General features: G+C 47.5%; 1 protein-coding gene across 2 annotated transcripts in view; it reads right to left on the bottom strand.

The window, feature by feature from the left end:
- Positions 1 to 6,343: 6,343 nt before the first annotated feature.
- The window catches only part of NCSTN (nicastrin), a 43,747-nt gene continuing 23,282 nt past the window's right edge, over positions 6,344 to 26,808 (bottom strand). For both annotated transcript variants that reach the window (XM_060253593.1, XM_060253602.1), the window contains exons 10-17: positions 26,457 to 26,528; positions 24,238 to 24,407; positions 14,610 to 14,712; positions 14,281 to 14,376; positions 12,532 to 12,619; positions 12,278 to 12,414; positions 8,470 to 8,688; positions 6,344 to 7,087 (exon numbers count right to left, since the gene is read on the bottom strand). In XM_060253593.1, coding sequence (XP_060109576.1) covers positions 6,965 to 7,087; positions 8,470 to 8,688; positions 12,278 to 12,414; positions 12,532 to 12,619; positions 14,281 to 14,376; positions 14,610 to 14,712; positions 24,238 to 24,407; positions 26,457 to 26,528 — 1,008 coding nt within the window. In that variant the 3' untranslated portion in view covers positions 6,344 to 6,964. The remainder of the gene's footprint in view (positions 7,088 to 8,469; positions 8,689 to 12,277; positions 12,415 to 12,531; positions 12,620 to 14,280; positions 14,377 to 14,609; positions 14,713 to 24,237; positions 24,408 to 26,456; positions 26,529 to 26,808) is intronic.

Raw genomic sequence — 26,808 nt, 5'->3', positions numbered from 1 at the left:
CACACCCCTGATGTAGCCAATTCTCAAAGAGCTTACAAAAAAAGAGCCTTGTAAGTTCTTGGAGGATTGGCTACATAAGGGGGTGTGGCCTAATATGCAAAGAAGCTCCTGCTAGAATTCCACCCCTGAGTCTACCTCATACTTTGGGGCAAGCAATGACAGAGTGTTGCCATTTTTACAACCTGCTCCTGAGTTTCCAGAAGTGCATAACTGCTGCCTGTTGGGAAAAGGATCCTGGATGATTTGACTGACCTCTTCTAACATTCTTGACAGGATCAGGTGGGGAAGCAGTCACTGAACTGGAACTTTATTCTTGACAGGAGACAGCCTCCCTACCTGGGGAGGGGGCAGCCAAATAGAAAAGCCAAAATAAACAGAGAAGGTCCTAATGTAAAGTCTCACCCACTACTGCTTTATTAGCATTAGGGATGCTCTAATTCACGTAGGAAATCATGAGAACAGGAGAATTCAAGGGCCCCAGCTGTGCCTTGGGAGGCTTTTCCCTCTGTTGCAACACTCAAGGCTGGTTAGAAGCAAAGACCAACGACTGACCAGCTTCTCACAGAAGCCTCTCACGTTTTTTAAACTTGAGCACCGGAGAGATGAGAAATGCCTTGCCCAGTATCCTTCCTTTGACTGCATACACCTGGGAGAGAGGCTGGCTCCCAGCTCAGAGCCAGCATGTGCTTGAACAGCCCTAGTCTGGGCAGATGGTAACAAGCTAGATGGATCGGTGATTTGACTGTGAATAAGGCAACTCCAGTTTTTCAAGGAGAAATGGCATTCTGCACATAAGCTTTCTCACATTCTACATATAAGCACCTCTCACACACTACAGCAGTTGGCCTAAGAGGACTCGCTATGGAAGTGTACCCTCTTGATTAGCTATGATTTTGTGTAAAGGTAGTCCCCTGTGCAAGCACCAGTCATTTCCAACTCTGGGGTGACATCGCATCACAACATTTTCACAGCAGACTTTTTTACGGGGTGGTTTGCCATTGCCTTCCCCGGTCATTACACTTTCTCCCCAGCAAGCTGAGTACTCATTTTACCAACCTCGGCAGGATGGAAGGCTGAGTCAACCTTGAGCCGGCTACCCAAACCCAGCTTTCATCGGGATCGAACTCAGGTCATGAGCAGAGCTTGGTAACTGCAGCTTACCACTCTGTGCCACAGGGCTTCTATGGTTTTGTGTTGCCACAACCATGCAGTTTTGAAGACATGAGCAATCATTGTGGACGTGTATGGTGTGTTGGGGAGGAGTTTGAGAAAAGTACCATCAAGTTGCAATGAAGGAGATGATTGGATTTATACAGGGCTTTTTTGTAGCAGGAACTCCTTTGTATATTAGGCCACACCCCCTGATGTAGCCAATCCTCCAAGAATTTACAGGGGTCTTAGTACAGGGCCTGCTGTAAGCTCCAGGAAGATTGGCTAATCAGGGGTGTGTGGCCTAATATGCAAAGGAGTGACTGCTACAAAAAAAGCCCTGTACCCTGCCCGTCACTCAGTCTCAGAATGGCTTATGGAGACCCCATAGAGTTTTCAAGGAAAGAAACTAAGAGAGGTGGTTTGCCATTGCCTTCCTCTGCATAGTGATGACTCTGGAAATCCTTTGTGGTCTTCCATCCAAATACTAACCATGGCCAACCCTGGTTAGCTTCTGAGCTCTGATGACCATGGGCTATTCTGGGCTAATTAGGCTGTTTTTCACTTATGCTGTGTATAAACTGCCATGAAGCTGCAGTCAATTTATGGTGACACTGTAGGGTTTTCAGACCAGGGATTTAGAAGAAGATATTGGATTTATAACCTGACCCTTCACTCTGAGTCTCAGAGCGGCCTACAGTCTCCTTTACCTTCCTCCCCTACAACAGACACACAGGTGGGTGGGGCTGAGAGAGCTCTCATAGAAGCTGCCTTTCAGGGACAGTTCTATGAGAGCTATGGCTGACCCAAGGCCATTCCAGCAGGTGCAAGTGGAGAAGCAGGGAATCAAACCCGGTTCTTCCAGATAAAAGCCCGTGCAATTAACCACTACGCTAACTGGCTCTCTACAGAGGTAGTTTGCTTTTGCCTTCTTCTTCATAGTGACCATGGACTTCCTTGGTGGTCTCCCACCCAGATACTAACCACAGTCCATTTTTAGCTTCTGAGATCTGACTAGCCTGGCCCAGCCACATCAGGGCTATTCATCATAATACACAAAAAACTAAAACATGGAAGTGAATTATCACCTGTAAAATGTGTTTGAGTTCTTACTGTCAAACTGCCCCCTATCTATCCTCTCTTTTAAAGTAAGTAGAACCTGAGGAGATTCTATTCAATTGTTTGTATCTGAAGAAGTGTGCTTGACCACGAATGCTTATACTTTGAACAAAACTTTGTTGGTCTTAAAGATGCCACTGGACTCAAACCTTGTTCTGCTGGCAACACAGCTATCCACGTGAATGTCTCATCTCCAACGTACACATGCAGCACACACCACAAACAGAGGTGGCATCCAATCTTAGAAGAAGCCATCAAGTGGGTGAGCTCCGAGCCCTGAGATTTCAGTCTACCACCCTGAGACCAAGCCCACAAAACTTGAGTCTCTAGCCTAAAGCCTGGAACCCATCAACCTTAGATCTTATCGGCAGTAGCTTTCCAGAGAGCACGTGGAAACATTTTTCCTCGCCAATTGTGATCTGTTAATCAGGGAGCTGGTGGCAAAGGGTTAGAGAGAATGAGGTTTGATGCAGGAGACTCCTGGATTATGCTTAATCAAAGCCAAACTTGTGTCTTAGATTTCAACAAGCCACCCCTCTCAGCCTTCTCCGGTCTGCCATAAGGGGATGATACTGGACTACCATACAGGATTGTTCGTAAGGATTACGTGAGAATGGAATGTTTGGATTCAGCGACACACAAGCAGAAACACAGACTCAGCAAAGTTCCACTTGCATAAAACCTAGCACTTTCCTCCAAATATATTCTAATATCTAGAAGGTAGGACCAGAACTAATGGGTTGAAATTAAATCAAAAGAGTCTCTGGCTCAACATTAGGAAGAACGTCCTGACCGTTAGAGCAGTTCCTCAGCGGAACAGGCTTCCTCGGGAGGTGGTGGGCTCTCCTTCCTTGGAGGTTTTTAAACAAGAGGTTTGATGGCCATCTGGCAGCAATGAAGGTCCTATGAATTTAGGGGGAGATATTTGTGAGTTTCCTGCATGGTGCAGTAGTTGGACTAGATGACTCTTCCAACTCTAGGATTTGAATGCCCAGAAACTGGTTGCATCACGTTTGACTTAGCATAAGTGGCTATTATCGTCTTTTTTTTCTTTACATTTTCAGTTGTGCATGACCTCTAGTATAAACAGGAATTTTGCACCAGATCTAACCCAATGTATGTGAAGCTCTTTGAATATGGGAAGCACTATATAAACATGAAATCTTACTATTGAACCTGGGAAAGCAAGAGGCTTTCCAAATAATGTATGAAACTGCCTTACCCCAAGGCTAGGCTATCTAGCTCAGTTTCCTCACAGTGTCTGGGATCGAGTTTATTTGCTGCACTGCTACCAAAGATCCTCCTATCATCAGAAATGGCAGGGATCAAACCTTGGGACTTACAGCCTGCCCATACAGCAGCAGTGGCCAACGGTAGCTCTCCAGCTGTTTTTTGCCTACAACTCCCATCAGCCCCAGCCATTGGCCATGCTGGCTGGGACTGATGGGAGTTGTAGGCAAAAAACATCTGCTACCGTTGGCCACCCCTGCCATACAGAATAAAAGTGCAGCCAGTTTACTACCCTCTCTGTGCTTACAGAACCTCGATTTAGAACAGTGGTCCCCAGTGTTCCCTCTAAGCTGAGTTAGTGTGAGCTAGCTCACAGTTTTTTTGTCTCCAGCTCACACATTTTTTGTCTCAGCTCAGGAACAATGGCCCCAGATCCAACTGATTTATGCAAAAGCTCACAACTTTAATGCCACTAGCTCACAAAGTAGAATCTTTGCTTACAAGAGCCCACAGCTTAGAGGGAATATCAGTGTGAGGCGAGATACACTTTTGTACATCTTTTTGTACCCCTCAGTAACTCAAACAACCTGCAGTCCTCAGGAACTCATAGAGAAGAATGAATAGATTCCTAAACCACACTGATAAACTTTATTACACTTCTTTTAACTGTATTCTGAAATTGTACTAATGTTATCTAATTGTTTTGCCTTTCTATCCATATATTTTAAGCCTTCTGACCGTAGAAGAAACTTGAGCGTAATGAAGTTTATCAGTGTGGTTTAGGAACCTAATCATTCGTCCGTATGAGTTCCTGAAGACTGCCGTTTGTTTGGGTTACTGAGGGATACAAAAAGACGTACAAAAGTGAATCCCGCCTCACAGTGGTCCCCAAAACATTTTGGAATGCTTTAATTTTACTCGGTATCAGAACCTGCTGGGGAAAAAAATCACCAATCATTAAAACTGCAAGAACCTGTGACCCGCAGGCTGGGAAATACAGATTTAGGAGATGGTCAGAGGAAGGGTTGATCAAAGGAGTCCAGTGTGGCGAGGCAAACATTTGGCGCCAGGCTTTGGTGTTTTCCAGAAACGGCAGCAGCCCTGGCTGGACAGCTTTGGGTTGCAGCCCGTCCCGCTGCTACTAGACTTTCGGTAGCCAGCAAACTGGGGGTGGGGAGAGCTTACTGCGCTGTCCGCAGGGAGACCTGTTGGCTGTCCACAGAGTGGCGGAGGCACAGACAACAAAGGCAGCTGCTTCTTTGCCTTGCCAGCCATCAGCTCCAAGGGCTGGGGAGGGGGAGAAAGAACGGATGAAAGAATATCTGTCTCATTCTAAAGGGGAAAATAACATAGGGGGATAAAACCTCCTGCAGAACCTATATGAGAACTGATGAGCTATATACCGGGACACATTTGGAATAATGATGTACACTTCTGGTTATCCCAAACTAAAAAAAAAAAAAGGATCTCTGGGAAAAGGTGTGGAAAATGATCAAAGATTTGAAGCATCTTCTGTATCAGCAAATGGAAAAACTCAAAGGACTTTTTTGGTTTAGGAAAAAGAAGCAGGTTTTTAAAAATCACATGTAGGCTGTGGAGAAAGCAGGGCAGAGGAAAATTTTCTGTCATAATCCTAGAGTAACTAGATGAATTCAATGGGCTGTAGATACAGAATGAGGTCCTTTGCAGAACACATTCCAGGATTTGATATTCAGAGGTGAGGGCTGCTGGTTTCAATGACTTTCAAAAGGGATTAGACAAATCCATGGAGAAGAGCTACTGCCAGGCTCAATAGGAAGGAATGGAACCTCCATGTTCAGAAGCAGTGTCCCCCTCAGTATCAGATACCGTTAGCAAAGAAGGCTGCTTAAACCTGGCCTGTCCTCCAATCACATAGCAAATGGAGCGACAATGTAAAATGGGCAAAGGGATGTGGGGCAGCCATACTCGGGATTCACCCTCCAAAAGCAGCTTGCTTCCCCGCCCCCCCCGCCCCCCCAAATGCCTTTCTGGCAGCTGAGCACAATGCTGATATCTGAGCTCTGTTGAGAAGAAAGGCATTTGGGGAGGGTCGTGTGGTTTGTTTAGATCCTTTACTCCCACATCCTTTGCTTCTAAAATTTAGCCCTCCAATGGATCTGGTGGCATCAGCGTCTAACTGATCGGGAATTCACACCGATGATAGAACTGTGCAATTTTGGCTTATGCTGCCAGTGTAATCTTGATGCACAGCTGTCATGAATTTGTTACTATTTTTATTTATTTGAAAGATTTATATGCTCAGCTTTCGCTTGAGTGTCTCATGTAAAGTCACAAACAGGATCCTTACCCTTCCCTGTTGAAGAGAGAAAGTTTAATGTATGCAAAGCAAAAACGAATCTGCCATGGGCTCAGACTCAGACTGAGTGAATGTCTGCAAAGAGGATTCAGCAAAGGAAGATGGGAGATACAGCTCTCCCTGCAGCCGACCCAACAGTCTCTCTGATTACTATGGCAGGCACTGCCAAATACTTTTAAGACAACCTTCAAAGCTCCGAGGACTGAAAACTTGCTTTCTTAAATTACAATTACTTAGGAGACTGAATTTGAATACAAACCATCTCATATTGGGTCTCCTTTGCGTCTCTTTTCCACACCACCGGGGCTCATAAACAGATACCACTGACCCTCCTTTGGCGACCTGGAGGCATAGCAGTAGTTCTGCAATTTCCTTGACCCTTGTTGTGGCCACACAAAGTAAATGCACTTCAAAGTTTAGGCTGTGCGACGGAAAATGCTGTCCTCAAATCCATCAACACAAAACCCTGGATTCCTCAGGTTCTCCAAGAAACAGAGAAAAAAGCCATGGGATCACAGGATTTAATTAGTAAGTAGGGTGATTTTTTTTTTTTAATTAAACCAAGCTATTTATATCATATGTACAAAAAAAAATCCATTTTTTTTTAAAAAATGATATTTTACACCTAACTTCCCCTTTCCCACCCTCATCCCACCCCACTCTCCCAGGTCTAGGTCCTTCTTTAGTTGCATCTTGATAATTCGGGATAGGAGGAATTCTTCAGATAATCTGTATCTTTAAAGTGGAGGAGGGGCCAGCGTTCTAACTGCAGAGAGTCCCCTCCCAATCCATGCTGACCCCTCGAGAGGAAGATTCAGTATTGGACTCACAGCCTCACTGAGATGCCTACGTAGACCTCACTCACAAGGCATCCGACTGTTCCTTTTTGTGCGCCTGTATGCAGAGGACAGTCAAAGAGGTGAGGTGGGGATGGGGGAGTCCATGAACCGCTGCTCTCTTCGTCCAGTCAAGGTTTAGGGAAGGGACTCCTTTCCATTCCACTGTGCACATCAACCAGGGAAGAGGCTCCAGTGTTGCTCTACCAGCCGTTTCAAGTCGTCTACCTGTCCATCATCTCTTGCCCAGTTTTGCAGGCCTCTTGGGGGAATTCTTGCAGGGGAGGAGCTTTCAATAGGCCACAGCTTCAGAGTCCCGTGGGGTTGTGAAGAGAATGTCCGCTTTGGCATTGATGAAGTAGGTGGCAACGAACGAGATGATCAGGATTACTATGCCCACGATGAGTGTGATGATCTAGCACAGGAGGACAAGAAGAACCGAAATGATGGGTGTGAAGCGATCATTGGGGGGGGGGGGGCGGGAATCAATAAAAGGATGCAGCAGTGTTACTGAAGCCTCAAGGGGTTGAGCTCCTGTGCTGCAAATAGCATCCACACAAGAGACCTCACCCACAGAGTCCACCTTCCCCCGCCCCACAACCTTTACAGAGAAGCATCTTTGAAAGTGGAGGCTGCCCTTGCTGGATACAAAATGAGACTCAATTCGCCATTGAGGAGGAGGAGGAGGAGAAGATGACCATAGATTTATACCCCACCCTTTTCTCTGAATCAGAGTCTCAGAGCAGCCTACAATCTCTTTTATTTTTTCCCCCCACAACAGACACCCTTGTGAGATAAGTGGGGCTGAGGGAGCTCTCCCAGAAGCTGGCCTTTCAAGAACAACTCTGGGAGAGCTATGGGCATTCCAGCAGCTGCAAGCGGAGGAGTGGGGAATCAAATCCGTTTCTCCCAGATAAGAGTCCCTGCACCTAACCAATACACCAAACTGGCACTACACAAGGTGGGTGGGGGGTGGAATCTGAAGCCAGAAAAATTGCTGAATATGAACCGAATGGCATGTTACACTGGGATTGTGTGATCCAGTGAGCTTAACATGTATTTTAAGCTTAGAGAGGGTACAATTTGACTCATGCATGACTTGGGGCAAAGTCATGCAGAAGAGTTTATATGTGCATGCTCATTCACTCTGCATGGACTGCACAAATGTTCAGAAATCCAGCATTTCCCCACCACCAGTGTCCAGAAATCTTAACCCTTTCCAAGATTTATGCACACTGGGGTCTAAAGTCTCAACCTCTAAAGGCTATATAGAAGGTATACCATTTTCAGGCAGATACAGCGGTTGTAGCTTAGGGGGTACAAGTGCATTCTTACCAGAAACAGAAAGAAGTGCCGCCTTAACCACCTAAGAATTCTTACTTAGACTAGACTCAAGTTCTACCTCAGCCAAAAGGTACAAGAAACTGAGGCAGGGCAGTAATCTTTGCCTTGAGAAATCAGTGGTAGATGGGTGGGTGGGGGCAGTTGCCACAACAACAAGGCCAAAGCTGGAAGGGGATGGAGACTGCTGATGCCCAGGGGATAGGGATACAGCACTGGAGGGCTGGACTTGGATAGGTCACCATACAAAGTAAATTTGGACCTTGTGAGTCACCATACCAAAACATCGTGCAGTGAAGCAGAGAGCCAGGGCTCCTGATAACCTCTACCATTTTCAGAACTGTACGCAAAATAAAGGGTAGAGAACACCGACTGGAATTCTGCTTCCTGGACTTCATCGACTTCCTGCTGCCAAGCACTTTGCTATGTTATGCTTCTGGAGATGCAGATGCTTACCTCGAGCTGCCTGCTGGCTATGAGGAAGATCCGGGCATGGAGCTCTTTCCAACGGCTCTCCGTCCAGGTAGAGTACTGGGTGGAGCCCCAGTCTCCGAGCTCAAAGGCTGGGGAGCTGGCTGAAGCTAGGCGGACCGTTGACTTGACGCAGAATGGAAGGCGGCTAGATGTAGTGGAGTTGGGGTCCAGGGGACCTTGCACCCACGCGTACTCATACAGCTGCAGAGAAAGGAAGATCGTGATGATACTGGATTTATATCCTGCCCTCCACTCCGAATCTCTGAGCGGCTCACAATCTCCTTTATCTTCCTCCCCCACAACAGACACCCTGTGAAGTGGGTGGGACTGAGAGGACTCTCATAGCAGCTGCCCTTTCAAGGACAACCTCTGCCAGAGCTATGTCTGACCCAAGGCCATTCCAGCAGGTGCAAGTGGAGGAGTGGGGAATCAAACCCGGTTCTCCCAGATAAGAGTCCATGCACTTAACCACTACACCAAAGATGGTGACTACAAGAGAGTGGAAGTGAACTGGTGTGCTTGACCCGGCTGCTGATTCTGCCTGGACTTTCAGGAGACTGGCAAGACACAGGCAATGTTATTTTCTCCTACCCCACTTCCCCAGACACTTCTAACTTGTATATTGTTATTAATTTTATGCATTTACGTGATCATTGATTTGCAATAATCAGCCAGTTGCTAGACTGTGCTCTGTGCTTGTTAGAGAATTTTATCTCACCATTAAGAATTTAGCAAAACTTTTAAAGATTTTTGCAGTAACTTGGATTAGTGAGCCTGAAGTTTAGTGTTATCCTATGGGTTGCTTTGCTGTATTTTAGAATGTCACTGCCCTTATTTGCACCCTTGCCAAGGCTTTTCTTCCTTGGGGAATACACCAGAACAGAGTTCTGAAACCTCTTTGTGGAAACAAAATTCTCAAAAAAATTGCCCAGAGCCTGGCTTGAGCTGGGATGGGGTGAATAACAACAACAACAATAAATACTGTTAACAAAAAGTCTCTGGGGAAACCAAGTTCAGGGGTTCCTAAATTGGTGAAAAGCTCTCCTGTAAGTTAAAAATAAACACTTTGAATATGGCTTCTTGTCAAAGGCCTCATATTTTGGATCCTTCTTTATTCGAAGACCTTGATGTCATTTTCCAGCATCGAGAAACTGCAAAACTGTTGGCAACTGCAGCTATCATAGCAATTTGCTTAAGTGTGTGCCAAACAGTTGGAGAGTTCACAAGAGGCAGAGCGGCAAACCACCACTTGCTGTTATAAGCAAGAAACCTAGGTGGACTCAGCCGCCCTGAGCCACCCGTGGGAAGGGCGGGATATAAATTCTAAATAAAATAAAATAAAATAAAATAAAATAAAATAAAATAAAATAAAATAAAATAAAATATGTGTTCTTTTCTTCCCCTATATATGGCCAGGTAGTGAATAGTTAGTCATGAAATTCAAACACCACAAACCGTAGTTTGCTCTCCTCTCTGCATACCCCACACAGACACAACTCTCTGTGTAGCTGTTATCATTGCTGTGAATGCAGAGATATGCACAATAGTAACAGAGCACCCACGCAGAAGTTTTTTCTGGTTAGATTGCTATAGCCTAATAATATCATCTTGGTGCAATAAATCGATGTACAGGTTTCCAGCTGTCTTTTAATTATAGAATTAGGAGGGGAAATGAGTAGCCACCACACTTGCCCTTATAACTCCATCACCAAAATATCTATAGACTTACCTTTTGTAAAAAATGAAAGCTGGGAACAAAAACACTGGTGTGACAGAGTAACTTAATATTACTAGGCTATAGTAATCTAGCTCTTACCATTTTTTAAAAAAGCTTGACAAAAACCTTCCAATGAGAAGGAGATGGTGACTACAGGAACAGAGAAATGGTTCTGATGTGGGAGAGGACCTACAAAAATGCTCACCTTCTCATACACACTGCATTTAAAGGTGCTTTGACTGCAAACTTTCAACAAAGAACATACCAAACCAAATCTGGGGAGGGGGGGGGGGAATCACAGCAAAGCAGAGGGAGAAAGAAATAAAGAAGCAGGGCCAGTAAAGGATATAATGTGGATGCTTCCCAAACAGGACTGCCTAAAAGGAAGCCAAGGCAGAGCAAAACATCTGTGTGGAAAATGGCATTTTTTATCCTGGCCTGGAAACCTGGTTTGTAGGGGAATGGACGAGCTAGAACTGGCAGAAATCAGATGCAATCAAATGAACTACAGTTTTCTGTGAATGTCATTCAACATCTGGCAATGGAGGGAAGGAACTTGAGAATCTGCTGTTCAATCATGTAGACTTAACAAAGCCACAGGTTGCAAAGTTCCACTTATAAGTTGGCTCTGTGATGGAGATTTTGCGGAAAACAGAGTCAGCAAGCAGTCACCCATCAGTCGCTGTGACCTCCAATGAGCATGATGAACTTCCCTATCTCCATACTATCTGGCAGTAAGCACCAGCCTGGGCTTTTCAAGTGGACATTCTATGACTTTGCACAACAAACGCTCTTAACGATTTCCTCCTTCCATGTTATTTTTTTTTAAATGACTGCTAATAATTGTGGTCCTCAACCTTTTGAGAGGGAATAATCAGGAACATTACTGGGAACTTGCTCACAAGATTGCTGACAGCTAAGTATTGTCATCAAATGAAACTGGCCAGGAACGGGGCAGTCAGATATCAGGAATTTGTCATACAAACGCATTCATCCATATTATGGCATAGAACAGGTAAGTGCTCCACTGGTTTAGAGCGATGCAACCACACACCCCTTGGCTTTCTTATCTGAGTCATCTCCTTGCCTCCCTGGAGTTCTCTGCTTTCCCATCTGCTCTGTGGAATGGCAGATGATGGTGCACAGAGGATTAGATTCAAAAGGCCTTGTAATAGGTTGTGGGGTTTTTTTATTATATTTTTGCAGTCAAGTTGCAAATGAAGTTATGGAGGCCACATAGGGTTTTCAAGGCAAGAGACAAACAGAGGTGGTTTGCCATTACCTGCCTCTGAATAGCAACCTTAGACTTTCTGGATGGTCTCCCATCATAAGAACATAAGAGAAGCCATGTTGGACCAGACCAATGGCCCACCCAGTCCAAGTCTCTGTGTCACACAGTGGCCAAAAAACCAGGAGGTCCATCAGTGGGGCCAGGATACTAGAAGCCTTCCCACTAACCCAAATACTAATCAGGGCCAACCCTATTCAGCTTCCAAGATCTAATGAGATGGGATGAGCCTGGGTCAGGGCTATGGTATTTTACACGTCTCCAACATTCACGCCCATATTGCCCAGGTGAACTGCCTTCAAGAACCATCCTTGCATCTGCTGAACAGGCTCTGTTGTTAGTCTTTATATACTCCATGCCAGTGGGAGGCATCGGTGGGCACCAGAGATCGTGTTGTGCTATGTTGATTTTAAATTTTTAATCTGTACTTTCTTTATTTTATTGACTGTTGTTGTGACCCACCCTGAGCTCACTTGTGGGGAGGGCGGGATATAAATCCAATAATAAAATAAAAAATGAATCGTCTGGATGCCTGACCTACGCTTGCACGGACTGAGGAGTGGCAGGGCTAGCAGAGCAGACGGCCTGATTTGCAGCAGGGGATTAATAGTTTTAGCCTTCCCCATCTTTACAGGACTTCTGCAAGGGAATGGAGGGGATCCTTCAAGCTGGATGGTGGGGTGTTGTGTGCTGAGAGTCTCTGGCGCAAAGGGGCAAAACGAGTGCTGGGGAAGGGAAAGCCTGAACATGCAGCAAATCAAAAGGAATAGGACAAGCCAACTCACGTCTCCGTCAGAGTTCAAGCACTGCTCCTTGGTCAGGTTGGTCACAGTGCCCGTCAGATTGGCCAAGACGTAGTGGACGAGGTAGGTTGCGTTCACAGGTTTCAAAACAGCGATGTAGTACGGAGGGGGTTCATTTTCTGGAAGAAGAGGCATCAAGAGGGAATTTTAGAGACAGGCTGCTCAAGCAGAGGCAACACAGTCAGGATACTGCCTCAGGAAGAACCCTACCACCACCACCCTCAGACGAAACTTACCCAGAATCCCTTTCAAGTCTGGCTTAATAATTGACTGGAACCAGCTGTTGTTTGTCCTGACCAGGAAGCCGTACAACATACGTGTGACCTGACAATGACATGAAAAAGCTCAGTCGGGATCACCAAGCCATTGTGGTGTGGCCTGTCAGAGATCAGGATTCAAACCTCTGCTTGGTTACAAAGCACTCTAAAGAGACCAGCAGGGTTTAGTGGTTCAGAAAGGCAGACTCTAATCTGGAGAACAGGGTTGGAGTCACCACTCCTCCACATGAAGCCTGCTGGGTGACCACAGACCAGTTCTAGTTCTCTTGGAGCTCCCCCAGCCCCACCTACCCCACATGGTGCCTGGGGAGAGGAAGGGAAGTTAATTGTAAGCTGCTTCAAGACTCCTTAAAACTGAGAAAAGCAGAGTATAAAAAAGCCAACTCTTCTACTCTTATAGAATCCCAGAGTTGGAAGAGGCCATATAGGTCATCTAGTCCATCTTCCACATCTTCAGTGTTGTGTTCAAAGTCTATAATTCTACATCAGAATAGAACGATATTCTGAATACATAATTTAGCATCCTGAGAAACTGCACCTACAAGTCTACTCCCCCCAGAAAGTTACAAGACCTCATGAAAGCTGTGAAGATTGACTTGGAAATTAAAAAGGGAGGAGGGGAGAAAGCATTCTGTGAGTGAACATTTGTTTTCCCAAGAAAGTTTCTCTAAGACATGTGGGAGCTCCGATTCTTGCCCGTCCAACTGCCCTATCAAGAATACGTCCTGCCAAGTAATTTTGTGCTAAAATGTTTGATTGGCATAAGTGACAAGTATCTGGTATGGAGGACGGATAACCCATCTTTTGACACTGAAGATAATAAAAATTGTGGCGCAGTTAATTACGACTACCATATGCAGCCCAAAAGGAAGAGCCAGCAGAACAATGGGCGGAAAACCCGTAAGATAACAGTCTACAAAACCAGAAAAGAGCAAAGAGTCCAGTAGCACCTTAAAGACTAACAAAACTTGCAGCAGGGTTTGAGCTTTTGCTGCGGGGAAAAGGGGTCGGTGTTAATCAGGACAAGCAGGCCCGGCGCACGGAGAGAGCAGGCCAACACTTCTTCAGATACCTAAAGTGAGCAGCGATTCATGAAAGCTCAAATTCTGCCATAAATTTTATTAACCTTTAAGGTGCTACTGGTCTCTATTGCTACAGACAGACTAACAAGCTACCCACATCTTGATCGGTCTAGAAAGGCAGAAGCATCTGCAGCAAGAGAAAGAATGAGAGAAAGAAAAGGGCCTGCATCCAGCAGATCTTGGTAATAAGCCAGATGGGCCCAGTTTAGGGGCATGCTCCAGTTCCCTGCTCTGCAGCAGTCACTGCACTGACAGATGACAGCACATTCACGGCTTCTCCATGCTGGATCTCAGATAGGTTGCAGTGTTTCTTACCCCACCCTCCAAAACATTTTGGGCGGCAAGAGAGAAGGAACCGTTTGCAACACCGCCTTCCCAAGACTGGTCTCGAAGACTACTCCAGGATCAGCGGGGCCTGTTTGTTCTCCCCATCCCAACTGGAACAAATCAGGGCAGAAAGACCCCCTTCCCCTTTAAAGAAAAAAAAGGGAGAAAGCTGCTCTGGGAGAGGATGCAAGACAACATGTTGTGTCAACACAAGGAGAGAGAAAGAGAGAGAGACAGAAGGGAAATACATGAGGGCTCAGGCCAGGCGCCAGGCCCCCCGGATCCCATCTGCTCGTACCGTCCTTGGATCTGCCTGAATAGCTGAGGCGTTGCCACTTCCCCCTGCAAGCTGGTAGAGAGCACGGGCAACCACAGTGGCCACTTCTGCCAGGGACTGCGGAGAAAAGGGAAGAGGGCTCGGTGTTAATCAAGACAGGCAGGCCCGGCGCACGGAGAGAGCAGGCCAACAGCCCTCCCGTGCCTGGCCTGTGTGCCGGCTGCTGGCGTGTCTCTATGGCAACCGAGCACGCAAGACAATACAAGGTGCTCCCCCCCATGAAACCCTTTGCAAAGGACAGATGGAAGATCCCCCCCCCCCCCCGCCCCGATCATGTCAATACACCCAACCTTAGCTGTCTCCGTCACATAATCCAGGGCCTCTTCAGGGCTCTTCGACTCGGGATAGTCCACCAGGATGTTCTCTGCTGTGTCGTAGATGCTCTGGTAGTACCTGGAAGAAAGGCAAGAGGAGGTTGGCTTGGCCAGGGTGTGGCGGGGTAGTTGGAAAAACAGGCTGTGCCTGGAGCAGGTGCTCAGAGATCTCCCCAGGGAAGGGGAAGGGGGGGCCCTGGGCTCCGGCCAGGAATCTAGCCTCCTGCTCCCCCCCCCCCCTTCTCAAAGCGTTTAATGAGGCTTTGTAATTAACTTGGCCCTTCTGCAGATTTGCTTGTTTGGTGAGCTCAAGCCTGTTTATGGAGGGGAGGAAGAGCTGGTAAGCAGAAATCCTCGCCGCTCTCAAATCCTCAGCATCGGTCCCTTGGACACGATTCCAGTTGATTTCCGAGAGAAACCACAGCTCAGGAATGCAACTTATTCTAACCGATTGTGCTCTGGCCAACGAAAGGCTGCAAGATCCTGCCACACTCAAGAATGCCATTGTGAATAAAGAAGCCACTGTAGCCGAACTATGAAGATTGGATAAACATATGGAGAGGTCCATCAGTGGCTATTAGCCACAGCTTATTGTTGGAACTCTATGTCTGGGGCAAGTGATGCTCTGTATTCTGGGTGCTTGGGAGGGGAAACAGTGTCAGGGCTTCTGGTGCCCTGGCCCCATTGGTGGACCTCCTGATGGCACCTGGGTTTTTTGGCCACCGTGAGACACAAAGTGTTGGACTGGATGGGCCATTGGCCTGATCCAACATGGTTTCTCTTATGTTATGTTCTTGTTAGATCACTGAGCTGGGAAATGGAGACCTGCGTTCAAATCTCCACTTGGCCACAAAGCTTGCTTGACCCAGTCAGAAGAGAGAGCTGCAGGATCAGACCTGTGGTCAATCAAATCCAGCCTCTTGTTTCACACCAAAACCAATCAGTTGCCCTGGAGGGCCAGCAAAGAAGGCACAAAGGCCAGGGTTCTCCTTCCCCCAATGTTGCCTCCTCGTTCTTGGGGTTCAGAAGCTAGCTCTGTCTGAATAGGGAGGTTTCCTTTCCAGCTCTCAGTCTCAGCCTAACCTCCCTCATGGGGCTGTTGCAAGAATAAAATGGGGAAGAGAGTAAACAGCAGGAGCGAACTGTAATACACTAAACCACGGACCAAACTTGTGACATTTCCCCCCTGACCCCCCCAAATAATTTAACCGTGTTTATGTCTCCGCTTTCCACAATTAGCATCCAAAGCAACTCTTGGTTAGATATCACTATTCGTAAGATGCAATGCATAAACCAAAACACATTCCCTGTGGCCAATTTTAAAAATAACCTAACAAAGGAATTGGCATCCAAGGAGTGTGGCCACAAAGTCGTTTCCCCCAAGATTCAAAAATCTACCCGATACATTTTTATCCCACCCTTCCTCCACGCAGCTGAGGGCAGCTTGCATCATTCTCCTCTCCATTTTGCCTTCACGACAACCGTTGAGGCAGGTTAGGCTGAGCGAGAGTGTCATCGGCCCAAGGTCACCCAGCAAGCATCCATGGCAGGGGGGAGATCATGTGAACCCTGCTCTCTCCGATTCTAGCCCAGCACTCAAGCCACTACAGCCCTGGTTTAGTAAAACGAGTTCTCATCTATCAAAGGATGCACGGAGACATACATTAACAAAAGGGGTTTACTGTGTTGTGTTAATGTTGTCCGTGGCTACTGCATATTAGGGAACTGAAGGCTCGATAATGTGACATCTGTGTTCATTCATTTATACCCCCACCTTTCTCCACAATGGGGACCCAAAGCAGCTTAGAACAATCTCTCTGGGGCAGTGATGCTCTGTGTTCTTGGTGCTTGAGGGGCAAGAGTGGGACAGAAGTCCCACTGAGAGACCTCCTGATGGCACCTGGTTTTTGGCCACTGTATGACGCAGAGTATTGGACTGGATGGGCCACTGGCCTGACCCAACATGGCTTCTCTTATGTTCTTCGACTATTCTCTCCTCCTCCATTTTATTCTCACAACATCCCTGTGAGTTAGGTTAGGCTGAATGCATGCGACTGGGCTGAGGTTACCCAGCTGGCTTCCACAACAGAGTCAACATTTGAACCTGGGTCTCCCAAATCCCACTCCAAATGCTCTAACCACTGCACCACACTGTGTTTCACAGCAACAAGCCACTCCCATTGCTACCACCTCTTCCTACTGAACACCCCGTAACTCCTTGCCCAAGGTGGGAGGAGACTATAGGGTACTTTTTTTGCCATAGCAGATGGCAAAAGCGCCTTTGGGGAAGGCCAGCCAACCTGCCCTTCATCCTCACAGTTTCCTCCTCCTGCTGGAAAAGTTTCAGCCATAACCTCCTCCCATCTCAGGCAACCTGTGGGACACTTTCTTCTCCAGAGGCATTTGTGATGAAGAAGAAGAGATTGGATTTATACCCTGCCTTTCACTTGCAGTCTCAGAGCTGCTTACCATCTCCTTCCCTTCCTTTCCCGACAACAGACACCCTGTGAGGGGGGCGGGACTGAGAGAGTATTGAGAGAACTGCTCTTGAGAGAATGGCTGAGAGAACTTGTGACTGACCCAAGGTCACCCAGCAGCTGAATGTGGAGGAGTGGCAACTCAAACCCACTTTGCTTTATACTGAATCAGAGAGTTTGCTTCTCTGAGCCACTACACCAAACTGGCTTAGTCAGCCACAAAGAAGTGCAGCCGTAGTTTAACTAACATTTTATACGCTTGTACACTATGGTTGGACATAGGAAATTCAAAGAGCATTTGCAACACCAACTCTCTGTCCTTCTCAAGAGCTGCATGCATCCTGGTTTGGACCTATGGATCTATTTTGCTAATGGCAGCCCCTTTCCCTGCTGTAAGGAGCTGCACCCTGACCTAGACAGCCCAGGTTAATTCAATCTTGTCAGATCTGGGAAGCTATGCAGGGTCAGCCCAGGTGAGTTCATGGATGGGAGACCACCAAGGAAGTCCAGGGTTGCTAAGCAGAGGCAGGCAATGGCAAACAACCTCTGAATGTCTCTTGCCTTGAAAACCCCACAAGGGGTCACTATAAGTCAGCTATGGCTTCATGGGGTGGGGGGGGGGGAAAGGAACCAGTCAAATGTCCCTCGACAGGGCGTTTCAGAGGCACAGAACTACCAAAACCACCACTCTGCTGCCTCTGCCCACCTCTTCTCAGAATGCAGGGAGAAGCTGAGGCAGACCGAAGCGAGTGGCTAGATAATGGGAACAGGCGGGCCTTCAAAACAGTGGCATAAACCTGCAGTCAGTTGCCAAAGAGAAGATGCAGGGCACTGTTGATGTGATGTTCTTTTGGGAAGGAAAAAGGAGCCCAAGGGCTGGGATGGTTGGGCATCCTCTGCCAAGTCAGGCTGGGCCTCTTGCGCTCTTCTTGGAAGCTGCAGCTGCTGATGCTCACCCAGGGGGGCAGGATAACCTGGGCCGGGCTCACGCAGACTGGCAGATCCGATGCAGTGACCTGAAGAAGCAGTGTTTTGAAATTCCAAAACAAGGCTGGAAGTATGTGACACACACCTTCACATAGAGCAGCCAGGTAAAAGACCTACATGGTGTTCCCTGATAGACCAGTTTGGTCTTTTGTCCTCAATGTCTTGTATTACTCAGGAACAGATGTAAAACAACCCTACTGGCAAAGGGGAGGAGGGAGTACTGGGTGGCACTGTTGGAGTGGGGGCCAAAGGATCAGGGCTGAAGCAAGATCAAGAAGGTTAAAGGCAAAGAAACTAGACTGGATCCAGAGGAGGTCCAGAGAGGGCCATGAGAAACAAACAGCGTCTTTTGAGAAAAAGGTCCCTCTCACTTAGCATCCTGCTTCCAATAGTGGCTGGCCAGATGCTTCTGGAAAGCCCATCTGAAAGGCCAGAAGGCGGGAACCCTCCCTGCCTTGTACCAAACAGCAACGGATATTCAGGGACAGACCACCTTGAAACCTGAAGGTTCCATTTAAGCTATTGTAGATGACCATTCTGAGATCTCTCCTCTGTCTGGTCCCCATTGAAAGCCATCTAAGCCAGTATTTATCAACATAAACTGGAGCAGTGAGCTCTCTAATTCAAACAAGGGTTGTGTGAAGAAGAACTTTTGTCCGGTTGTGCAGCTGGAGCACAGGCAAAAAACGCCTAGTATTATGAGAGCAAAGTGAAGCAAAGAGAACAGCAGAAAGTGAAAACAGATCAGGTAATAGGTGACATAAAAGACCTCTGGCTGAGACTCTAGAGGGCAATATAGAACCAACTAGACCAGGGGTGTCAAACATGCAGCCAGTGGACTGAATTAGGCCCTTCGAGGGCTCATATCAGGCCCCTGAGCAACTGGCTGTCATCTGCTTGCTTCTCCCTCTCTCTTGCTTCCTTCTACATAACAGCTTGCTTTGCAAGGCTTGCTCAGTTGCACAGGAGCTACAGAACAAAGACTCTATTTTCTCCATTGGTTGAGGCTCCTCCCTTGGGAAGGAAGTGGGAAGGGAGAGCTTGCTTTGTCAGGCTCTCTCAATCGCACGGCAGATCTACTGAACTAAGCCTCTCTTCCTTCTATTGGCTGAGGCTCCTCCCCCTTCTGGTCCCTTGGAGAAGGAAGGCAAGGGCCAGAGCTTCCTTTTCCCAGTTCCCTGGATCCCATGGGAGAGATACAAAGAAAGCACCTTTAAGTCTAATGAGTGCTAATGTTTTAAGAATGCTTTATTTTAAGGTTTTTTTAAAAAAATCTCTAATTGTGTTTGTCTATTTCCATTATAAAATTTTTTATCTCTGCTACCTAATCTTAAATAGGTACACATCTGGCCTGGCCCAGCATGGCTTGGCCAAACAAGGTCTCATTTATGTCAAATCCGTTCCTCATAACAAATGAGTTCGACACCCAAGAACTAGATCAAGTGGTCTGACCCAGTAGAAAGCAGCTCTGTGCACTGGCCAAGGCACAGGTACAGAGCTGAGCCACCTCTTCTAATTTCCATTGGATGGAGGCTGCTAGAAAACTGGAGTCAGAGAGAGTAAGGCTGGCTGTGGAGCAATTCCTGGCACAGCGCATCTCTCCCGTGTCCCTTGAATTTGAGATAGAGCCTCTTGCGTGGCATATAGAAGGTCCCAGGTTCAATCTCCAATTATTTCCCGTTACAAAGGATCCGGCAGCACGTGATATGAAAAACCTCAGCCCTATGAGACCATGGAGAGACACTGCCAGTCTGAGTGGACAACACTGACCTTGATGGACCAAGGGCCTGATTCAGTATAAGGCAGCTTCCCATGCAGAGGCATCAAATTCGTCTGTTACAAAGGCCGGATTCGCCATAGATGCCATTTCGTCAGGTTGGCTGTGTGTGCCATAAAATGTAATCCCAGGTACCAGAGGTATTTCACAACTGACTGTGACCCATACCCCTTCTCAGCACTTAACTAACCACCCTTTGCTCAATACGTTTTGCGCAGCATAGAGAGCTACTGCCTGATAATCAAGGTGCAACAACCATAGACTCTCTGGCCCTTTAAAGACTAACACATTTCAGAAGCTCTTGCCAACTCCAGGTTGGGCAATCCCTGGAAACCTGGGTGGGGGGGAAGACTGGGACCTCAAAAGGGGGGTATAATGCTGTAGGCTCTTCTAATCCACATTCAGATTGGTGAGCCAGTTTGGTGTAGAATGGTTACAGGTTTGGAACACTTTCCCTATGAAGGAAGGTTAAAACACTTGGGGCTCTTTAGCTTGGAGAAACATTGACTGCGGGGTGACATGATAGAGGTTTACAAGATTATGCATGGGATGGAGAAAGTAGAGAAAGAAGTACTTTTCTCCCTTTCTCACAATACAAGAACTCGTGGGCATTCGATGAAATTGCTGAGCAGTCGGGTTAGAACGGATAAAAGGAAGTACTTCTTCACCCAAAGGGTGATTAACATGTGGAATTCACTGCCACAGGAGGTGGTGGCGGCTACAAGCATAGCCAGCTTCAAGAGGGGGTTAGATAAAAATATGGAGCAGAGGTCCATCAGTGGCTATTAGCCACAGTGTGTATATATATCTGTGTGTGTGTGTGTGTGTGTGTGTGTGTGTGTGTATATATATATATATATAAATTTTTGGCCACTGTGTGATACAGAGTGTTGGACTGGATGGGCCACTGGCCTGATCCGACATGGCTTCTCTTATGTTCTTATGTGTAGTGGTTAAGTGCGTGGACTCTTATCTGGGAGAACCAGGTTTGATTCCCCACTCCTCCACTTACAGCTGCTGGAATGGCCCTGGGTTAGCCATAGCTTTCACAGAAGTTGTCCTTGAAAGGGTAGCTTCTAGGAGAGCTCTCTCAGTCCCACCTACCTCACAGGGTGTTTGTGGTGTAGAGGAGATTGTGACTGCTCAGACTCTGAGATTCAGAGTATACGGCAGGATGTAAATCCAGTATCTTCTTCAATATCAGTATCTTTCCCCCCTGGTTCTCATGGGATGGATGGGTCTTAGATGGGCTAGTTTTGGCCCCCGGGCCCCACGTTTGACATGTCTGGAACATGGTTTCCGGCTCAACATTAGGAAGAACTTCCTGACAGTTAGAGCGATTCCTCAGTGGAACAGGCTTCCTTGGTGGTGGGCTCTCCTTCCTTGGAGGTTTTTAAATAGAGGCTAGATGGCCATCTGACAGCAGTGAAGATCCTGTGAATTTAGGGGGAGGTATTTGTGAGTGTCCTACATTGTGCTGGGAATTAGACTAGATGAGCCTGGAGGTCAATTCCAACGCTATGATTCTAGGGCCATGGCTCAGGGGTACACTCCCTGCTATGAGACAGAGAGTTCAGATTTGGTCCCTAGCATTTCCACCTGAAAGATCATAGCCAGTGGCCAGACCCCAGAGAGCTACTGCCAGTCAGACCAAGTGATATTCAGCTACAGGGTCCAAAGCTCTAAGGGTCCAAAGCTCTAAGGCAGCTTCATGCATTCATGAACTGTGCAATAGGCGGCTGTTCATGTGGCTACACCGCTAGGAAAAACACTGTTTGGTTCTCAAGCTGAGATGCCCCTTGTCCCTGCAGTTCGGAAACTTATCCTTTGCTTGTAGCAACACAAACCCTGCCTTGCAAAGTCCCACAAAGTACTGGGCTGTCCAAGAAGGCTGCAGGCGATATTGGGCCAGGTCCAATTTTCCTGTCCCCAATGACCTATCTTGCAAACAGAGGGAAGGGTGAGACCTTCTGTCCCCCTTCCCGGTCTCCAGTTATAGGACAGCCAGGAACATACAACTGTAACCCAGTGGGGTGGCGGTCAGACAGGGTGAGAAGCAAGATCCCTGTGGCTCTAACACCTGGAGCTCTGAGTCGTGGCAAAATATACTTCTTTCCCTCCTCTGTTTATTTCTGTTTTAAAGCAGTCCTTCAAGAACAGATGAATCCCCCCCCACCGCACGCTCAGTTGCCATTTGCTAACCTCTGGCAGCCAGCCAGCTGCGGGGAATGTTTTCGGTCTGAAACTGGATTTCTCGCGGCTGTCAGAACAATTACGCTGCGCCTCTTTAATTACAGAGCGCCCGTCTGCTCCCCGCCTCTGCCTTCCCCCCACCCCCCCAAGCTCACCATTGCCAACTCCCTCCAGGGTCCTTCTCTCCCCATCTTGCAACGCATGCAAAAAAACCAGCAATCGCAACCCCCTCTACTGGCTACTAACACAAAGAGCGTCCTCTCAAGATTCCTCAAAGGCGTTTGGAAGTTTCTGGAGTTTTTCAGCACAGGAAGGAGGCAGTGGAGAGTGCTGTGTGCAACTAGCAGCCCTCAGGGAGGAACCTGCCCCAACATTCTCCCCAGTGACAACCCTGCGGTCACTGTGAGAGAGACAGGATTTGACCCTGCAGATCTCTTCTGCGTGAAGGCTCCTTGCACTGTGGAAAGGGACCACTGTAGCAGAACAAAGGCACCGGATCTAACCCTTTAAAAAAAATCTGCGTATTGAGATGGATTATGTACTTTGATGCCATGTCTCAGTTCAGACGTATGTAATGATCTAGTTTTGCCCAAGCATATGAGGCCCATCGCCACTTGTGCAGGATGTGTGCACTCTCATGCAGACTTACTTATAGCCCTAATGGTTCACAGCTAGAGTGCATTAAGGATACTATTTTTCATACAGGCATTCAAGGCCTTTAGCTTGGGGCTCTTTAGCTTGGAGAAACGTCGCCTGTGGGGTGACATGATAGAGGTTTACAAGATTATGCATGGGATGGAGAAGGTAGAGAAAGAAGTCCTTTTCTCCCTTTCTCACAATACAAGAACTCGTGGGCATTCGATGAAATTGCTGAGCAGTCTGGTTAAAACGGATAGAAGGAAGTACTTCTTTACCAAAAGGGTGATTAACATGTGGAATTCACTGCCACAGGAGGTGGTGGCAGGCAGCTACAAGCATAGCCAGCTTCAAGAGGGGGTTAGATAAAAATATGGAGCAGAGGTCCATCAGTGCCTATTAGCCACACTGTGTGTGTGTGTATATATAATTTTGGCCACTGTGTGACACAGAGTGTTGGACTGGATGGGCTATTGGCCTGATCCAACATGGTTTCTCTTATGTTCTTAAGTCATCTTCAGAGGACATCTCTGTGTGCCCCTAGCATCAAGGGGTGGATGGAGGACTGCAAAAAGTACCACCACATCTGTGAAATTCACTTCCAAAGGCAGTCTTTGTAAAGCCTCCTTTTCAGTTATGCTTTTAGCCTCTGGGATTTAGGAACTGGATTGTTTGTTCTCTTGACTGCCACTTCTATATGGGTGTTTGCCTTTTTTTTTTTTGAGCTGCTGCAGTGGTTGAAGCAACAGACTGTGATTTGGAGAGACCTGAGTTCAAATCCCTGCTCAGTCACAAAGGACCCTGGCTAACCTGAGTGCCGGATGCCATTTCTCTGCCTCAACTGACTGTTGTGAGGAGAAAAAAAATGCAAGAGGAAACCTTGCATATTTTCCCCTGAGAGAAAACGTAGGATTTTTTTAAAAAAAGCTGCGAAAGCCAAATAAAATTAGACACTCAATGTTTATCTGCCTTGCTGACGAGTAATTTTATAGCTGGTTTCTGGTTGTTTTGCCTATTTTTAAGAGTTTTTGCTTGGGCTGGGCTTCATTTTACATTTTGTTGTAAATTTCCCTGAGGATCCAAGGTAGAATGGACAGGCAGGGTACAAACATTGTCAATAAATAAAAAGATAAGTATGGAAAATGCACTTCTGAACCATGGACCATCATCGAGAGAAGCTGAATGACCCCTGGGCATACAACAGCCACCCCAGCATGGCAGACAGCAAGCCAACACTGCCAGCAGAGACCCATAAAGAAAGGGCCTCACGAACGCACGTTCAACAGGCCGCCTCTAATTTTTGGCAAGGTGGCCTGTGTGGAAACGATGGCCTCAAGGCCTAGAAACTCAAACTGGCCAATAGAATTCTAAACCCAAACACTTCCCAAAATCACCCAGACTGAAAGACAGAGAAACCTCTGCAAAGGGAAACGGTTACAGATTGGAGACATTTCTCTCAATTGGTACGGGTGGTAACCCCACTGTAATGCATTCCCCGCACCATCACCAAAGCATGCGCCGCTTGGGACCTTACTTGTTTTCGAAGGTTGCTTTGTGGTCAGCCAGCACCACTCCCGGGATCTCCCTGAGCCTCAAGAATCTTTGAAAGGACGAGGGTGGGAGAGCCTGAGAGGAACCGATCTCGTGCACTTCCACCCTGGTGCCACTTGTGCTGCTCCTCAATGCTGCCGTCATGTCGCCAATCTGAGAAGCAAAGGAGGATGTTGGTGCTGGTAAAGGCTTACCCTTAAGCCCTCTATTGAAAGACTGTGAGCTTAATTTACCGTATTTTTCGGTCCATAAGATGCTCCGGACCACAGGACGCACCTCACTCCTGGGGGGCGATCCGCTGCCTCCGCCTCTGATCCCGGCGCTTCCCCCGCACCTGCCTGCCTGGCTCCAGCTTTGCTTCCAGCAAGCGCTGGGATCACTCCACGCTGCCCCCACCGCAAACCCAGCACTTCGCGAGCGCCGGCTGCGGAGGGGGCGGCGTGCTTCCTCCGTGCCTGTCTGCCTGGCTCCAGCTCTGACGCTTACAGCAAGCGCCAGGATCGCTCCCTCCGCCCTCCAATCCCGGCGAAGGCAGCGGATCCCCCCCACCCCCGGAGGAAGGTACGTCCTATCGTCCCTTCGCTCCATAAGACGCACACACTCCTCCCCCCACTTTTTTTGGGGGGGGGAGTGTGTCTTATGGTCCGAAAAATTCGGTATTTACAGTCTAAAAGCAGAAGGCAAAATCCTATTATTACAGTTGCTGACTGCCAGCTACTTCATGGGCAGAGGGCAAGATGAATGTGGAGCTCAGAAGAGGATGCCAGCCTGTGTGGTGGTGAGCGTCGCTGTCCTCAACCAAAAGCCTGGTGGAACATCTGCCTTACATGTCCTGTGGAATTGCAAAAGATCCCGCAGGCCCTGATGGAATTTGGCAGAGAGTTCCAACCAGGTTGGGGCCAGGACTGAAAAGGTCCTGGCTGAGGACAGTCAGGTGTCTTTGGGGTGTCTGATGTGTTTCAGTTCGTTCAGTTTTACATGTATTTCAGTCTGTATAAATGCTTGAGACCTGAAGATCACACCCACCTGGGCAACTGACATAGGCTGCATTTAACTGACACAGTGGCACCCAGGGATTTTGGACAGCTCCCTGGGAACGTGTGTGCGCACCTGAGAACATTCTCAACTCACGTGGCTTCTTTCACCTCTCTCTCTACATGTGTTCTTCCCAAGAAAAAAAAGCCTGGGCCATCACATTCTGTTTGCTTTGTCCCCTGGAACCTGACTCAGAGGAGGAGGAGGCTGAGTCGCTGCGACCCTTGCAACCCACTCCCCAGAGTTTTAGCTGTGAAAGAAAACCTCACTACAGGCTCCAGTATCTTGAAGGGACAGAGGTCAATTCACCCTGATAAGGAGTCTGGAGCATTAGAGAGAGAAGATGCCTTAAGCCATCATGCTAAAAAATGGGATCCAAATGCATGGCCCATTGCCCTCCTTTAGCTCTCCCTCTTCACGCACAATAGACTTCCCACCCCCAAGTTCATCCCCAGGAACAAAGACATCAGGGAGCTGAAATGGAGGCCAGTGCTAGAAAGCCAAACGCTGGCCTTGCAGTGTGGGGGATACTCAGTTCCTAGCAGAGCTTGTATGGAAAGGGCTTTGACTTGTGAGGCCAGCAGCAGCCCACATGGGGGCCCAAGGAAAGGCTGAACTGCAAGGCTGGCCTCAAACCACTCTAAGCAACTGCCTTACCTTACTTGCTGCTGCAATTAACTTATCTGTTCATGTACCTGTCCTATGCTCAGGACCTTCAATACAGTACTTGTTGACACCTTTCCCAGTGCTCGCCAACTGCTTTTAGAAAGAGGATTTGTGTTTCAAATTCTCCATCCCCCACTTCGCATGTCTACAGGTGGATGTGTGAATAAATACGTGTGGATCCTTGTACCGCATCTGGTTTGACTCCTCAGCAGTTCTGCATTAGGAAACTGTCTTTGTAAATTCCTGCATTGTGCAGGGGGTTTGTCTAGATGACTCTAGGGGGTCCCTTCCAACTCTGTGATTCTATGCTCCTTGCCTTATAGGGCTTGCCCCCTCAGTAAGCTGGAGAATCTAAACCTGTTGGTTTTCCGGTGGTGATAGAAGTGGGGCTTTCTATAAGCTCCTGGAAGGAAAATTAAGTAGCATGTGGCACCCAGTTGGAGACTCCAGATGCTCTTTGCGGCATACTGTCTCGAGGACAGAGAGAGAATGGTTTGTTACCTGAACAGACAAGTTCTGCTGAGAGACCGGATCTGTGTGCATCCAGAGGGCAGAGGAATTCCTTAGTGCAATCTGCAAAAAAGGAAGCACCCATCAACCCACATCAATAACCACACTCTGATTGCTTCCAAAGAACAGCATGAGAGGTGAACCACAGTCTGACGCACATGGCCCAATCGAATACAGGCCCGACTCAAGATTATTTCTGATTCGTTTCACCCACTCTGAGCACACACTTTTTTTGCTTTGCAAACTCAACAATAGTGGATCACAGGGGTTCTAATTTTTAAGAAAGTGTATGGCACAAATGCTGCACCGTTAAAGTCTTTGCATCTATGACATCACAATTGTC

Source organism: Heteronotia binoei, chromosome 1 (genome assembly GCF_032191835.1).
Source record: "Heteronotia binoei isolate CCM8104 ecotype False Entrance Well chromosome 1, APGP_CSIRO_Hbin_v1, whole genome shotgun sequence".
Lineage (NCBI taxonomy): Eukaryota > Metazoa > Chordata > Lepidosauria > Squamata > Gekkonidae > Heteronotia > Heteronotia binoei.
The sequence above is the reverse complement of the archived record's forward strand: the minus strand, read 5'-3'. Positions and strand labels throughout refer to the sequence as shown.